The sequence below is a fragment of the Prunus persica genome, chromosome G1 (genome assembly GCF_000346465.2).
Source record: "Prunus persica cultivar Lovell chromosome G1, Prunus_persica_NCBIv2, whole genome shotgun sequence".
NCBI lineage: Eukaryota > Viridiplantae > Streptophyta > Magnoliopsida > Rosales > Rosaceae > Prunus > Prunus persica.
Window position 1 is genome coordinate 28,619,580 of NC_034009.1, and position 17,544 is coordinate 28,637,123.

The 17,544-nt window shown below is 41.8% G+C and overlaps 2 protein-coding genes across 3 annotated transcripts; both read left to right on the forward strand.

Moving 5' to 3' along the window:
* On the forward strand, window positions 15-1,869 carry LOC18790463 (protein KTI12 homolog). Its single transcript, XM_007223124.2, has 2 exons — window positions 15-115; window positions 597-1,869. Exon 2 carries the CDS (start codon window positions 705-707, stop codon window positions 1,611-1,613), a length of 909 nt encoding a protein of 302 aa, XP_007223186.1. The 5' UTR covers window positions 15-115; window positions 597-704; the 3' UTR covers window positions 1,614-1,869.
* On the forward strand, window positions 2,927-7,889 carry LOC18789633 (probable methyltransferase PMT5). Of its 2 annotated transcripts, none has more exons than XM_020558866.1 (10): window positions 2,927-3,146; window positions 3,550-4,421; window positions 4,620-4,755; window positions 4,962-5,202; window positions 5,362-5,584; window positions 5,776-5,939; window positions 6,122-6,425; window positions 6,716-6,848; window positions 7,151-7,365; window positions 7,488-7,889. In XM_020558866.1, exons 2-9 carry the CDS (start codon window positions 3,910-3,912, stop codon window positions 7,298-7,300), a joined length of 1,863 nt encoding a protein of 620 aa, XP_020414455.1. In that variant the 5' UTR covers window positions 2,927-3,146; window positions 3,550-3,909; the 3' UTR covers window positions 7,301-7,365; window positions 7,488-7,889. The 2 variants fall into 2 exon arrangements, with proteins under 2 accessions (XP_020414455.1, XP_020414451.1); XM_020558862.1 differs by having other exon boundaries at window positions 2,928-3,146; window positions 7,491-7,889.

Sequence of the window (17,544 nt, forward strand, 5' to 3'; positions counted from 1 at the left end):
GACGTCGTTTTGTCTCGCCCGACGACAACTTTACTCTCGCTGTGTCTCCAACTTCAAACCGAAGGATGAGTCTCTGATCTTCAGCTGAAATCGACTTCCTCTTCTCGTCAAAGAGGTACTTCTTAAATCTCAAGCTCTGTCTATCTAATTTTCTTTAATTGCCTGCGTAAGCTTGAATTTTTTATAATTGATTTCTAGTTCTTGTTTCGATTTGAGTTGATTTTGTCAATCGTTTAGTTTCTAGGGTTTTCTATCGTTATTAATTAGGGTTCCCAGTCTGCAGAGGCTTGTTTGTTTAACAAAAAAGTTACTGCTTGAAATTGTTGATAGTTTTTCCTTTTTTCCTTGTCATTTCTAATAATGTATTCGCTTTGAGAGTGCATAAATTATCGTGAAAGTCTTTACATCTGAATCTTACTACAATGGTCGTATTTGAATTTGATATCCCTATTCAGATTTGATTTATAGCTATGTTAGTTGGAATAAGAACGATCGTAAATCTGATTTGGGAGTCCATTATACACATTCACGCTTACTGCAAATTACAAACTATGTCTTTCATTCTAATGGATAACTCTGTTCATGTGAACTAGCAGCTATCAGAGCATCGTTCTTGAATCCCGAGCAGTAGGGATATCATTTTGGGTGGAGCATCTCCGGCTCATTGAAATTGTGTAGTCAAAAGTAGCCAGGTTTTTCAGAAAATGGCATTGGTTGTAATCAGTGGACAACCCTGCAGTGGGAAGTCAATGGCTGCATTCTGCCTAGCTGAGGCTCTCAAAGAATCAGGATGCAACCTAACAGTCAGGGTTATTGATGAAACTTCCTTTCATCTTGACCACAACGAGAGCTATGCCAACATGCCTGCAGAGAAGAATTTAAGAGGAGTGCTGAGATCGGAAGTTGATAGATCGGTGTCGAAAGACAGTATCATAATAGTAGATTCTTTGAATAGCATCAAGGGTTACAGGTATGAGCTGTGGTGTTTGGCTCGTGCTGCAGGAATAAGATACTGTGTTTTATATTGTGATGCTGATGAAACCCATTGTAGAAAATGGAATGAAGAGCGCAGGGAGAAGGGAGAAGCTGCTTATAGTGATAAGATATTTGAAGATTTGATAAGAAGGTTTGAGACTCCAGATAGAAGAAATCGGTGGGATTCCCCATTGTTTGAGTTATGGCCACATAAAGAGGGAATAGAAAATACTTCTGCGGCCATTGTAGATGCTATTTCGTATTTGACAAAGAAGGCAGACTCAAAGTCACGGGATGTTAAAACTTTGCAGCCAACTATCGCAACACAGAATACAAGGTTTTCTGAGGCAAATTCTCTGTATGAGTTGGACAGAGCAACCCAGAAGGTGATCAATGCTATTGTGGAAGCACAATCCCAGGCACTTGGAGGGCCTTTAAATGGAGTTTCTGTTGGTCAGGGGTTACCACCTATCAATATTTCCAGAGCAGTAGGGCTTCCAGAGCTTCGTAGGCTGCGGCGAACTTTCATAAAATTGACGGCGCAAACGAGTTTAAGTGGGCCGCCTCCGCCTTCTGATGCAGACAATGCAAAAAGGATGTTTGTTGATTACTTGAACAGGGAACTGGAAACTGCTTGAAGAGGAAAAGAAGGATGATTCTGTTGGTGGCTTCCTTCAGTTATCTATGTGTTATATCAGTCTCTAGGTTTGTGCCAGAGTCTTCAGCTAGCAAATACGGATGAATGTTTTCTAGTTGAACTGACAGGAACTGGTGTTGGGTTTCCCATATACCTCAATATCTTTTGTTGAACACTATTACAACTTCTACAATGTATTATTTTGAAACTGCTTTTTTCCTACTCTCAATAGAATTCTCAAGTTGTGTTTTAATTAATAACTTGATGGCATGGCCCTGAAATCTGATCAGTCGATATCCCCGTCTGCGAGGGACTCTTTAGTCTGCTTTGTATGGGAGCACATAGATTTTGTTTAGTTGATGTAAGTTGCTGTTAAAATCCTTGAAGAGCAAGGGATTCCACGACATTTCTTGCCCCATTGTATTAAAAGGTCTGGTTTTATTATGGTTGAGTTTGAGTTTAGCTTGATAAATTCTCTGATTCAATTTGGATATGCAACCCTGATAAATGGCAATTCCCCATTTTGGAGAAACACCCAAACTGGTAGTTGAAATTGGCAAGAGATGAGCAAGGGGCCAAACCATAATAAAGACCCAAACGGAAGAGAATCTCCTGTGACCCCAATCAAGGCAAATGTTGACCATCAAACAATACAAGGCTTCTTCTTTACCAAAAAAAAAACAAAAACCAAAAACAAAAAAGGCGAGGCTTAAACCACTATGATTGGGACAGCTCATATTCTAGCAGCCCCACTCTGGACCACAACAGTTGGCCAAAAAAACTCTCAACTAAAGCAGCAACGTCACGGCCTATATTTTTATTGGGTGAATGAAAGTTGGCTGCCAGCCAAGAGCCAAGAGCCAAGATCAACCCAAATTAATTGAATAATGGAATTGGTTTGGTCTGGGCAATTTTGGGTTGGTTGGTTTCAAACATGCAAATTTTTCCAAACAAACGTGACAATTTAAATAAAAAGTGAAAAAAAAGAATAAAGGGAAAACATTTTGACAACGACGTGTTCGAAATAAATTGGAATTATTGGAGAGGGGCTTTGTTTTGTGATGATGGGTCGACACAGCAACGGCAGCTAAGAATTAGCCAAATGGAGTCCTAATTAAAACTAATTAATCCACTTACCAATGACGGCTAAATCACAACCGTCCATTCTATTTCCATCGGAAGGCCAGTCCTGTTCGCATACGTCATGGCGTAGACAAAAAACAACCAAAAACAAATAGTAATTAAAAAAAGTAAAAAAAAAGTGCAAAACACAATAAATAACAATGATTCCCATCAATTCCTTTGAGTTTTTATATTATTATAAAAATTGAATGATTGTTTTTGTCTAAATATGCGAGCCCTCTGGATCTGATTAAGTATGAGAGATATAAATAAACTTCAGCACGAACTCAAAAACAGAAAACACAAATAACTCAAATAACTAGAATTCCTATAAATTTGGACTGATAAATAAAGTTAGACTGTTTCTGTGTTTTGAAGCTTTTGAATCTCTCTCTTCAACGACCCAAAACCGGTAAGCATTCCCAAAACCCTAATTGTCAGTTCTGAGGATGAGTTTCTTTTTACTGTTATTAAATTCGAATCAATCTGGATTAATTGCTTTTTGATTATATATGGGATGTTAGTGGTTCCTTTTGCTTTTGATTGGATCTGAGTTGAAATTTTTGTTCTCCATTTCGGGATCTGGAATTTGTCTCACTGATATCTAAAAAAGGAAAGTGATGCATTTATTCTGGGCTTATCGTGCTCTCTTTGGTTGCTGGGAAGCGTGGAAAATGAAAATGGAATTTGGAATCTTGTCAGTGGAATCTGTTGTAAGATTCACTTGTAGTTTTCTCAGCAACCAAATGGGGACTTTTTATTTGGGACAATTATTGTGATGGATTGATTTGGTGGATCTTTGGTTTTTGCTGCAGGTTGGTCTTGGCCGAACACTTTGTCCTAGTCCTGTTTCTTTCCGAATTTGGCATTTACTTAATTGGTGGTGCAAAGTTTCAAAATTTGCTGATTCATACTGAATTGTGTTGGGTTGTGATCTGAAGTTTTTTTCTGATGGCACAATCAGAAAGTGAAGATTTGCAGATGTTATTTTGGAAGAAGTGGAATTTATTCTTTCAATGCTTGTAGGATTCAACTGGTCTCACGGAAATATACACAGAAGCTCGTATGTTATGATAGGTTATGGTTTTCACAATTCTTGGATATTTAAACTGAAGGACTTGGTGATTTAGTGGGCCTATTTTGGAATTCTTAAGTCAGGGTTGCACGATTCGGACATGAGAAGCTCCTGGTCCAATAAACTTTCTCTCATTTTTGGCCCTAGACCACCACTCAATTGGTTACTCTTGTGCCTCATTAGTGTTCTTGCACTAATTGCAGTGCTGGGATCATCCTCTTCAAATACATTTGACTCTCTAACTCCCATTTCAGTACCCGACATCTATACAAATTATAGAAGGCTAAAGGAGCAAGCAGCGGTTGATTATCTGGAGCTGAGGTCTCTCTCACTAGGGGCTAGTCGACAAAGAGAGCTTGGCCTCTGTGGCAGAGAAAGAGAAAATTATGTGCCTTGTTACAATGTTTCAGCAAACCTTTTTGCGGGGTTTAAAGATGGGGAGGAGTTTGATAGGCAGTGTGAAGTATCAAGAAACAGAGAACGGTGCCTGGTTCGCCCTCCTAAGGACTATAAGATTCCCCTGAGGTGGCCAGCTGGTAGGGATGTGATATGGAGTGGAAACGTGAAGATAACCAAAGACCAATTTCTTTCGTCTGGGAGCATGACCAAAAGGTGCTTCCCAGTTGAAGCAATATATTTGACGGGTTTCAAATAATTGATGATCTTTTATCTTCACCAGTGATTAAAACATTTAAATTTCTCTATTCTATGCAAATTGTATTAGTTTTGGTGTTTTCTTTTCTTTTCGTTTGTGAGTGACTAATTATTTCTGTGTAGAGTCATTCTTTAACTTCTTTACAATTTATTCAGGTTGATGTTACTAGAAGAAAATCAAATTGCCTTTCACTCCGAGGATGGTTTGATTTTTGATGGTGTCAAGGATTATTCTCTTCAAATTGCGAAGATGCTAGGTTTAAGTGATGACTCTCAATTTCTTCAAGCTGGTGTAAGCCTTCTTTGTGAATTACAGTTATAATTATCTTCTTTGTGTTACTGTTAGATTTCAAAGAGGCCAGAGTTTATTACATACGTATCTCTTTTGTTATCTCATAGTCCAAAATTTAGGTTTATGCTGGAAGCCAAAAAAACATGCGACTTTCGCTTCTTTTTTTGGATAAATGTAACGTCAGAACTATCTGTGTTAAACTACAGGTGCAAACTGTACTAGATATTGGTTGCGGTTTTGGTAGCTTTGGAGCTCATTTAGTATCACTAAATGTAATGGCTATTTGTATCGCGGCATATGAGGCAACTGGCAGTCAAGTTCAATTGACCCTTGAGAGAGGTCTTCCAGCAATGATTGGCAACTTCATTACAAGACAGCTTCCATATCCAGCATTGTCCTTTGAAATGGTTCATTGTGCTCAATGTGGTATTGTTTGGGACAAAAAAGGTAATTTGGACTTTATTAGGCATATTTCTTACATTTTGGGCTTCCTTTGGGGTGGAGTAGCCTCTATCTCTCTTCTGCTAATAACCTTAGAGGATGAGTTGTCTTATGCTTTTTCGAATACCCTTCCTCTCATGTAACCATAATTAATTCATGAATCAGATTGGACGTTGCTTTTAGAAGTTGACCGGGTACTCAAGCCTGGTGGCTACTTTGTTTTGACCTCATCCACAAGCCAGCCATATGGAAGTTCATTGAGCATGAAGAATAGCATGTTGACACCAATGGAGGAAATGACCCCGAAAATCTGTTGGACTCTAAAAGCTCAGCAATATGAAACTTTTATATGGCAGAAAACTGTGGATTCTGATTGCTATACATCTCGGTGAGGATAGTTCAACATTGCCTCGGTCTCTTGTGAAAGAATTGTTAGTTTGATATTTGAAATTCAGTACTGTTTAAAGCTTTGGTATTGACTTGCACCATTGAATTAGTGTATTCAAAGAGCCCCACTTATTTTCCTCTTCCTCTGAAAAAGAACCCTAGTAATGTTTTTCTTTCTGTTCTTTATTGTAGCAAGCAGGGTGCTATACCACTTTGTAATGAAGGGCATGATGTTCGGTCATATTATAAGCCTCTCGTATCATGTATAAGTGGGACCACCAACAAACGCTGGACTCCAATCCGAAATAGGTCCTCAAGTCCCCATCAGTTGAACTCAGCTGAGCTTGAAATTCATGGAAAGTACTATTCCATCATCTGTTTTTTTTTTTGGGTCTTATCTCTCTTAGGGAGAGTGTGGTTGGTTCCAACTTCCGAATGCATTAAAATCTTTATGGTTGTATCTCTGCCAAGATCATTCAGTTCTACACTTCACTTCATGGTGCTCTGCCAGCATATTGATACCCTTTTATCTTTGCAGGAGTCCAGCCTGACGATTTCTTTGAAGACTTACAGATTTGGAGATCAGCTCTGAAAAACTATTGGTCTTTGCTTACACCCTTGATTTTCTCTGACCATCCAAAGAGACCAGGTGATGAAGACCCATTACCTCCATTCAACATGATACGCAATGTGATGGACATGAGTGCTCACTATGGGGGTTTAAATGCTGCTTTTCTGGAGGAAAGAAAATCAGTTTGGGTGATGAATGTTGTGCCTGTCAATGCTCTCTATACACTTCCTCTCATACTAGATCTAGGTTTTGCTGGTGTTTTACATGACTGGTAAGTTGTTGGTTTCATTTCCTTCAGAAACTCTGCTGGCTAACTTGATATTTGAAGCTTCTTTCAGTGTATCTCAGATGCACTGTGTTTTTTGGAAGGCAAAAAAAAATTTGAGAATGACTAACTCTAACTAAGGTTGACAAAGTTTAGATTTAAAAAAGCTAGGACTCATTTGTGCTCTTTATATCCTATTTTCTTTCCCTTTCTATAAATGTGTGCCTGCAAGTTTATGTTGACTGCAATTTAAGTCTTGACGTAGAGTCATAGTTGTGATCTATCTGTTGGTACAGGTGTGAACCGTTCCCTACATATCCTCGAACATATGATTTGCTGCATGCGAACGGGCTGCTCTCGCATCTGTCTTCAGAGAGGTGCAGCATGATGGATTTATTCTTGGAGATGGATCGGATTCTGCGACCTGAGGTACTTTTATTTCCACCTTGATTATATTTCTATACTGCAAGATGCAAATTAAGATGAAGAAGTCTGTTGCCTGTCTTTCCTTGTTTTGTTCCCAATATTGATTTTTCTAATCCACCTTTACAAATCTTGTTTTTCTTCCCTTATTTCTTCAATAATATCGCTTGCCATCTTGGCATGCGACGAAGGCCTCAACAAGTCAATTTTGTGATATTTTCTAATGCGAATAATTATAACCTTCTTTTATATTTCGGTGTTTTGTGATGAAATCCTGTTTTGAGACGTGAATTATGGCCGGTTGGCAGGGATGGGTTGTTCTCTGTGATAAAGTGGGAGCTATTGAGATGGCGCGCATGTTTGCTACACAAATACGTTGGGAAGCAAGGGTGATCGACCTTCAGAATGGCAGTGACCAACGACTACTTGTTTGCCAAAAACCATTCGTGAAAAAATGATTGTTTTACTTCAGGAGGTTTCATCATTGCCGAAGTGTACAATTGTTTTTCTTCTTTTTGCTCTGGTAATTTCTCTCGTCTTTACAGAATTCAAATTCAGACTATGTAAATGTAGTGCATCGACCCGATTGAGTTTGTATCTAGTTGTCAATCTTGAATTTAATTATGTTGTTTTTGTGGTGTTTAGCAGATTATATGAATTTGACAACAAAATGTAGTACATGCTCAGAATTCGAAGAACCTTGAAGACGCTCATGAGTCATCACAGGGAGTGAGCATGTAGAAGCTGTAGATTAGAAGATTAGCACAGAAGTAGCTGCAACTCTTTTTTCTTTTTCTATTTTTTGGTTTAAGGCGTTTGTAGCAATTCATTCATCCATTATTTCTTTCCTTTTTTTTTTTTTTTTTAATTTCCTCGTGCAAAATTTTTTGTCTTTGTGGGTCTTATTTGTTTATTCATTTTGATATTGGACACGTTTTTGTAAGAACAAATCCCTCCCGCTCATGAGTAAAGATGTCATGTCATGTCCGCAGAATGAAGCAATTTGTTAATGATTAATAAATGAAAAAAATAAATTTAAAATTATTTATTTTGTTTCGCATTCCCAATTCATGATTGACTATCCTATACCAGTCTACTAGAAACATCTAGGAGCTTCTAGAGAAGAGAAACAAAACAAAAAATAAAGTGTACTTGGTAGTTTTAGGGGTTCACACCCCCTTTTAATCATCTGCCCTAAACACTTGTGTTGCTTCATGCACCTTTCTCGACCTCAAAAGCCCCTTGATCAACCCATATGGTACACGTTGATATCCGGTTTTTCAACCCCTTCCACAATCTTCATTGCCACTCTAACTCTACCTCTTGCTAAGAGCCAGTAAACAAGTGATGCCAATGTTGAGGAATTGTGGATGAATTCTTTGATGTGATCGTCATACCACTATGTTACTTTGACAATATAGATATTCGAACAATATAATTGATATGTCATGGATTTTAGAGTATATCTATTTATCCTATTTTGATTGTAGATCATGTAGTCGATTGGGTATAAAAATTTGAACGATTAGATGTGAACCTTTTTTTGTTCCTTTCAAATAATTATGTGACATTCTTTGTGATGATAGCACCCAAGTGGGATCATGAAATTTTGTCCTTTTTAGACATCATTGGGAATAATTATATATAAAAGCTGAAAGATTAACTATGTTGGTAGAAAACAATCGTATTTAAAAATGAAAACCTTACACGCGGAAAAATATAATTGGATTTATACACGGATGGATGTAGCAAAAATAAAATTTTAATCCTACAAACCATTTGAATTTGAATTGTCTCAGATAAAAAAAAAGGATACCAATTCAGATATGGTTAGAATTCCTTTGTTCTTTTAGCTTGTTAGTAACTCTGTTGACCTATAAATGCCAAAGCCAACAAGCGCAAGCAAAGTTATAGCATCCCCATTGTTTCTTTTTCTGCCTCTTTAACGTACTATATTCAGGTCTTTCGATGGCCAAAGAAAGACGCCCAAGGAAACTGGTAAAATCGAGATATGTATGTATAAATGTGGGGACCAAATCTAACGTATCATGATCTAACTCATATGCCCAGTGGCGGATCCACGTTGGGACAAGAGGGGTCGGACGACCCCTTGGAAGGCTGGAAATTTGGCAATGGAGTCCATGAAAGCCCCCTTGGACAGCTGCTGGAAGCCCCCTTGTATGCACACAATGTGCTCGACGAAATGCCCCAACGAAATGTCCTGCGCAGCTGCGCTGCGCCTTGCGCGTAATTTTTTTTTAAAACCAGCCTTGCCAAACGACGTCGTTTGGTCAAGGCTCAGTCAAATTTTTTTTTAATTGACCTGGCCTCAAAACGACGTCGTTTTGGGCCAGGTTTTTATTTTAAAAAAAAAAAAAAAAAGAACAGCACACACGCACAGCAGCTCTGCACAGATTCATTTTCTCCAAACCTTTCATTCCCAATTCCACAGCCCCTCTTCCCATCCTCTCAAACCCTAACCTCCCAACCTCCCAACCTTGGACAACCTCCCAACTTTGTAGAAAAATTTCAGAACTTTTACACTAAGCCCCCTTGACTACATAATCCTGGATCCGCCACTGCATATGCCACAACTAAAAGACATGGGATGATCGAACTTCCCTTCCACTAGAGTAGTGCGGAACAAGGGAGAGACAAATCACTCATCTGATCCCATTACCATGAAGTGGAGGATGGGATGTGCAAAGCCAAGGAAGTAGGGCTAAACCCAAGACCTCAGAGCGCTATAAAAACCCATCTAGACCTCCAGCAAAGGTACGAGAAATTCAGTTGAACACTAAGAGTACATTGCACAAACACTGACTTGAGCGTCGGAGTGACTTTTGTAGGTACTCGCCCCATTTCCATCGTTCGACTTCGGGAATGTACTCCGGAGTTCTCTTCCAACCAAGGAAGCGTGCAAACTTCAGTCAAGAACCTGTGGAGGTATTTCTTCTTGAAAGAAATCCTGCTCCAATAGTTGGCGCCGTCTGTGGGAATCTCGCAAATTTGATCATAAATATGACTGAACTTGCACAGGTAACTCCAAACAACTCCATCCCGAGGAATGCGATGTCCACTCCTCGACCCGGAAGCACAAGGTCCAACACCCAAGATGGGGATCAAGCCTTGCTATTATCCAGTTGAGGGAAATCATGAAAGAATTGAGCGAAACAAGAAAGGTAGCGGAGAAAGCTCTGGAGAAGGCGCAGAACACTGCTTGCCGTGAGGGCTCAAAAGAGGGCAAGAGGAAGCAGAGACATGAGATCTCTGAGGGAGACTCCTCCAGCAGCACACACTCGAGCGTCCGTGACAGGGCCACGTCAGAAGATCAAGACAAAGATCTCAACCTGCATAAAATGGCGAAAAGGGCGAAGAACACTGATTTGCGCAATCAGATCGAGAAGATTGTCAGAGGGTACAAGCCACAAACACCAGCTGAACTAGCTTTGGAAGTGGCGAAAAGAATTTGCAAGTCGCCATTCACGGAAGACATCCTGAAAGCCAAGAAGCTAGTTAAGTTCACCCAACCTAAGTTTAAGTTGTTCGAGGGCACGACTGATCCCATTGAACACATCTATCATTTCCAACAACAAATGCTGCTCGAAGGAGATGACGAGGCCCTGTTATGTAAGTTGTTCCCCTCAAGCTTGTCAGGATCGACCTTGATTTGGTTTAGACAGCTGAAACCAAGGTCTATTGGCGGTTTCACCCAACTCTGTGAGATGTTCATATCTTAATACATTTGCAATCAAAAGAGAAGAAATGACGTCACGATCCTATTCAGCACGAAGCAAAGTACCAGAGAAAGCCTTAACGACTACTTGAGGCATTTTATGGAGGAAACGTCTACTCTTGAGGAATGTGATTCTCATACTACTTCGCTGGAGTTTAGTGAGGGGGTCATACCTGGAACAAAAATGCACAGGTCTTTAGTGAAGACCCCACCAGTGGATATGAGGGAAGTGATGGCCCGGGTGGATGGAATCATCAAACTAGCAGAAGAAGAGCTCAATCAAAACGCGCCACTTCCACCATTGCGATCCCAAAGCCTCCACTAGAGCAAAAGGTAGAGACGAAACGATATTCCTCGAGACAAGAATTTAGCAATGGACCTAAGCAAAGCGACCCGTCACCAAGCTCAGGGTGAGTTTAGCCAAACTTTTTCATGATAACAAGGGTAAAGGTATATTTCGAACATCACCTGCAATCCGTGAATCCCCAGAAAAGCGAGACAGGAACAAGATGTGCGCCCATCATAACGACTTTGGACACATTACTGATGAGTGCTAAAGTCTCAGGTATCTGATGGAGGCAATGCTGAGAAAGGGAATGATATCCCAGTACCGCGCTGAACCTGAGAATAGGGCAAGTGCAGAGGGTGGGTCAAAAACAATGACCGGAAATATCACAAATGAAGAACTGCTGGAGATCAACACCATCCATGGTCGACTAAATCCCGTGGAAGGAAAAGAGGCTCGATCCCAGTTCAAAAAAAAAACGAGCTGAAAAGGTGAGATGCATAAACAGGATCGTATCTGCCTCTGAATATGCCAAAGCCCTGGAAAAGATTAAAGCATCTCATTCACGCAGAAAGACGTGGAAGGAATTGAGTTCCCTCACAACGACGCATTAGTGGTGACCCTAAAAAGAGTGATGATTGACGGGGGAAGTAGCACAGACATGTTATTTTGGAGCACCTTCAAAAGAATGAAGCTAGATGAAAGTGAGATTTAACCAAACCCAACACCGATCTACGCATTTGAAGGGACGAAAGCGCAATCGATTAGAGACGTGACTCTGCCGATCATTGCCGCAGGTAGGACCATATTCGTTACTTTCGTAGTTGTGGATGCTCCGAGCGCGTATAATGCTATAATGGGAAGGAATTGGATTCATCGAATGGATGGAGAAGTATCGACACGTTGCCAAGTGATGAGGTGCATATCCGAGGATAAGAGAACCACAGTTGACATCAAAGAGGATCAAGTGGATGCCAAAAGATGCTACAGCATAGCAACTAATCTTAAGGCTACGACTTCGTAGCAGAGCGGGGATTTATAACAATTAACGGAGGACCCACCAGAACAAGAAGAGGAGGATAACTCAGAGCTTCCGACGATCGAACCACTCAAGAAAGAAGTTATGGATCCTTCTTATCCTGATAGAAAAGTGTTGGTAGGCTCCCTCCTATCTGAAGATGAGGTAGAACAACTAATGAAGTTATTAAGAAAGAATAAGGACGTGTTCGCGTGGTCACATATAGACATGTCGTTGACCCAAACCACCCCCCATACCAGCAGAAGCAGAGGAGGTTCGCACCTCAGCGGAACCAAATTATTAGCGATGAAGTGGACTGATTGCTCGAGGCAGGATTCATTCGAGAAGTGTGGTGTTCAACCTGGGTCTCGAATGTGGTGGTAGTAAGTAAAAAGGATGGGAGATGGCGTGTGTGCGTAGACTACATCAACCTGAATAAGACGTGCCTGAAAGATTGTTATTCGATACCAAAGATCGATCAAATGGTAGATGCTACCGCCGGGTATGAACTTCTCTCATTCCTGGATGCTTATTCGGGATATAATCAAATCCCAATAGCAATTGAGGACCAGGAAAAGATGGCATTCATCACTGAGCGAGGCTTGTATTGTTACATAGTGATGCCATTCGGGCTGAAGAACGCAGGGTCAAAGTATCAAAGATTAGTGAACAAGATGTTCAAAAGCCAGATCGGCAAAACGATAGAGGTTTACATTGATGACATGGTCGTCAAGGGCCAGGAAAAATCCCAACATGTCAGGCACTTGGAAGAATTCTTCAATATACTGAGAAGATACCGCATGCGGCTTAACCCGAAGAAGTGCGCATTTGGTGTTTCGTCAGGGCAGTTCTTGGGGCAAATAGTGAACAAGCGAGGCATCGAGCCCAGTCCATAGAAGGTGGAGGCGCTGCGAAATATGCCTGACCCAAGAACACTTAGAGATGTGCAGTTTCTAACTGGGCAAATAGCGGCTCTCAGTCGATTCATTTCAAGATTGTCAGATCATTGTAAGCCATTCTTCCAGGCAATTCGAAACAAGGACGGAAGCGTATGGGGGCCAGAACAAAGAGAAGCCTTTGAGCAGCTGAAGAAGTACCTCGCCAGTCCCCTGACCCTGACTATTCCAAAGCAAGGTGAACCTTTATACTTATACATGGATGTCACTGAAATTGTTGTAATTGTTGTACTGCTAAGGGAGGAAAATTCAATCCAGCAACCCATATTTTATGTGAGCAAGAGCTTAATTGAGGCCGAGAAGAGATATCCACTGGCTGAGAAACTTGTGTTAGCTTTAGTGACAGCCAAGCAGAAGCTTCGACAATACTTCGAGGCACATACGATCATCGTATTGACGACCCAACCAATCAAGGCGGTCATGCCCAAGCCAGACCTCTCAGGAAGAGTTACAAAGCGGGCCATCGAGCTCGGAGCATTTGACATTGGATATCAACCTCGGACAGCCCAGAAGGGCTAGGTAATTGCCGATTTCCTAGTAGAATGTTATCCACCTAACAAATAACAGGAAAACCATGATGAAGTCAAGAAGGTACCAAACCCGGACAAGGCCCAATGGGAATTGTATATAGACGGATCATCTAATCAGGCATGAGCCAGAGTGGGAATCATCCTCTCGTCCCTTGAAGGAGTGGACCTGGAGTACTCCGTCCGATTAGACTTCCCCGCTTCAAACAACGTGGCGAAATACAAAGCCCTAATGTTAGGACTCCAACTAGCTAGGACGCTAAAGGTGGGGCGCTTAGTTGTCCATAGCGACTCTTGCCTCATAGTCGGCCAGAAAATTGAGGCATACGCGACTAAGGATGAACGAATGGGGGCATATCAGCGGTTGGTAAAGGATTTAGCCAGCATGTTCGAAAAAATAGAATTTGAACGAATACCGAGAGAAATGAACGTTCAGGCATATCGCTTGGCCCACGCCGCATCAACAGCGATGGAAGACAACTGTTATCAAATCCCAGTATACCAATTGATCCTGGAGTTATGCAGATTGATGCCGAAGAATAAACGTGGATGACTCCAATCATGGACTATCTCACGAAGAGAACCCAACCTAATGACCCGATCGAGGCACGGAAATTACGAATAAAGGCCGCAAGGTATGCCATTATAGATGATACACTTTTTCGTAAGTCTTTTTCAAGGCCATATCTTAGATTCCTCGATCCACGTGAAGTCAAATGGGTGCTAAAAAAAATTCACCAAGGGACATGTGGGAACTACACGGGGGGGAGGAGCTTAGCCCACAAAGCACTGACCCAAGGATATTTTTGGCCTTACATGACCCGCAATGCAGAACAATTTTCACGAAAATGCCATAAATGTCAAAGGCATGCACCCCTTATCAGACAACCGGCCGAGGAACTTAACCCTGTTGTAGGGCCTTGGCCATTCGCCCGCTGGGGGATGGACATCATGGGACCACTTCCCACCACAGTGGGGGGCAAGAAGTTCGTTCTTTTGGTCACTGACTACTTCACCAAGTAAGTAGAAGCCAATACTTACAAAACGGTGACCCAAACAGACGTGGTAAGATTCGTAAGGCAGAATATAATTTGTCACTTTGGGATATCAAGGGCCATCGTGAAGGACAACGGAACCCAGTTCGATAACCGTAAATTCAAAAGTTACTGCGAGGAAAAAGGCATCATTCAACAGTTCTCGTCCTGAAGTTATCCTCAAGGAAACAGACAAGCCGAGAGAACTAATGGTACGATCTTTGATTGCTTTAAGAGAAGGCTTGAACAACGCAAAGGCAGATGGTCAGAGGAACTGTCAAACGTATTATGGGCATACCACACTACCAAACGGAAACCAACCGGGAAAAGCCTTTTTTCCATAGCTTATGAAACTAAAGCCGTCATCCCCACAGAAATTGGACTACCCACAGTCAGGACACTGGTGGTAGAGACCAATGATAATGAGCAACAACTAGCTCACAACCTTGAAATGCTTAAAGAACAGCGAGAAGCTGTAGCGTTACGACTTATGAACTACCAAAATCAGGCAGCCAATTACTTCAATAAACGAGTACGACAGAGAAAATTCAAAGTAGGCGAGTGGGTACTCAGAAAAGTCATGGAGAATACCAAGAACCTAAATGCAGGAAAATTTAGACGGACATGGGAAGGACCGTACGAAGTAATTGAGGCTTATAAAAAGGGGCCTATATGCTGAGGCATATCCAAAGTGGTTAATACGTACCACGCCCTTGGAATGCAATTCATCTGAGGAAATATTTCATTTGATTTTATAGTTTTCATTTCTTTGTTGCTTTCATCTTTCGCTCATTTGTGAATTTTCCCTAAATTGTCAATCGTTCGATGAACGCTTAATGCAACACATGTTTTCTTCACATTCGAAATGTTTGGTCGAAGACCATGTCTGTTTAAATTTGCATCACCTGAATTCACGTGGTCGAAGACCTTGTAAATAAGAGAATGCATATACTAATCCATGAGCACATAAGGTACTTGGCCAAAAGGCAAAAAAGTACGATTGAAGATCGCAATCAAGACGTGGTTGAAGATCACGCATAAAGAAGTGATTGGAAATCGCGCATAAAGAAGTAATCAGAAATTATGACATGATCGGGGACCATGACATGGTTAGAGATCAAGCAACATGAATAAGGATACGCATGTGATAAAGTCGAAGACCACATGTGATAAGGTCGAAGACCGCATGATTAAACATAACAATAGCATTAGGTCCTTATGGCCATAAAAGGAAAAACATGAAATGTTCATAGGAGGAAGGCCTCTAAATTATTCAAAGCTGGAAAGTACATAAAACTACTGATTCTACAGGAGCGAACCCATAAGTAGCATGGGCTAGTCTGATGGCAAGGGGAGACGATCCTAATCCACGTAAGGATAAACCATTTTGTCCTTGGTGCGGAAGTTGTGGATACCCTGTCTAAATCTGTCACATATGCCATCAGAATGAGCGGCGAACACGGCGCGATCTGCATCAGTGAGATCACTCCGAAGGCGAGTCACTTGGGCACTGACACATGCCAGATCCTATTGAGTAAGTCGCATTCCATCAGCAGCATGTTATGGTCGAAGTGACATGAGCAGCGAGGAACACGAGACGGGCTAGCTTCATCCCGTGCTTTTGGGGTGCTCTTTCTTATAGTAGCCTTTCCTCCACCTCTGGTATCACCAGATCGGGACCTGGACCCACGAAACGAATCGGGAACCACCGAGTAATCTGAAACATCTGCCGGAAAGTCGGCAGAGGAATCCTGAGAGCATATTTCAATGATTCTGTTAGGGCTCTTGGAATCTGACTTCAAGGACTCCCTCCTTGACAGAGACGAAGTTCTCCTTCTCGGAAAGTCTCCTTTCTTCGGAACATCTGCGCAAAGGCGGAAGTGGAGCTTTAGCTTGCGTCTATGGGCCATGAGTGGGATTGGTACGTTCACTCAAAAACGAAAATACCCTTTATATAGAGGCTTACCTAGAGACATACAAGAGGCCTACCTAGAGACGTACAGGAGGCCTGATAAGGTCGTAATGTGGAGACGATAGGATATCCAATCCCTTGCTTTTTGAATTTGAAAATGACGGTACACGTTGGGAGGATCTTGGCTAGGTTTGAAAACCATCACGCAAAGCCTCAGGTAGGTACTTACGTTAGGGTTAAAATTCAAATCTAGTGGATAACTCATAAAGCCTGATAAAGCGAGTAGGGAATTATGGGAACGTGACCCAAGATAATTGAAGTACATCAAAACAAAGACAGAACCGAAAAGAAAACACAACAAGTAGTGAATGAAACAAAGCAATTTAGGACGCGTCATCAAATGGGTCGGGAACGACCTCCGAGGTAGGCCCAGCACAAGTGAAGAATCCAGCAGGTGAGGTGAAGCTCGTAAATCCAAGGATAGGCCCAGTACTGGCAATAGCCGATGCAACATTAGCGTTAGGGACAATGATCCCAACCGACCTAGAAGGGGTTGGCCCATGAAAGGCTGCTGGTGGGGTCCTGCAATAGGGGACGTAATCCACCGGATGGATAGCTGAAGAAGCGCGAGGAAAGAAAAAAAAAAAAAAAAAGGTCGTGAACACCTTGGATCGGTTGAGAGACCGAAGGCGCACGGGTCCGAAAGGACAGCTAAGGGGTATTAGGGCCTGTATGGATAGCTTAAGTGCAAAAAAAAAAAAAAAAAAAAAAGGTCGAGAACACCTTGGATCGGTTGAGAGACCGAAGGTGCACAGGTCCGAAAGGACAGCTAAGGGGTATTGGGGCCCACTAGATTGACGAGAGCTCAAAACCAAATGCACCTGGAGATGAGATCGGCCAGGAGAGAGAAACCAAGAGGTATGGGACCCACCGGATTGGCAAAAGCTTATAGGCACACCTCAATCCATTTGGGATCGGTTAGGAAAGAGAAAGTAAGGAGCATGGGGCCCATTGGATTGGCAAAAGCTCACAACCAAGCGCACCTGGGGATGAGATCGGCCAAGAGAGAGAAACCAAGAGGTATGAGACCCATTGGATTGGCAAAAGCTCACAACCAAGCGCACCTGGGGATGGGATCGGTCGAGAGAGAGAAACCAAGAGGTATGGGACTCATTGGATTAGCAAAAGCTCAAAACCAAGCGCTCCCGAACTGGGGTTGGGATCGGCTAGGAA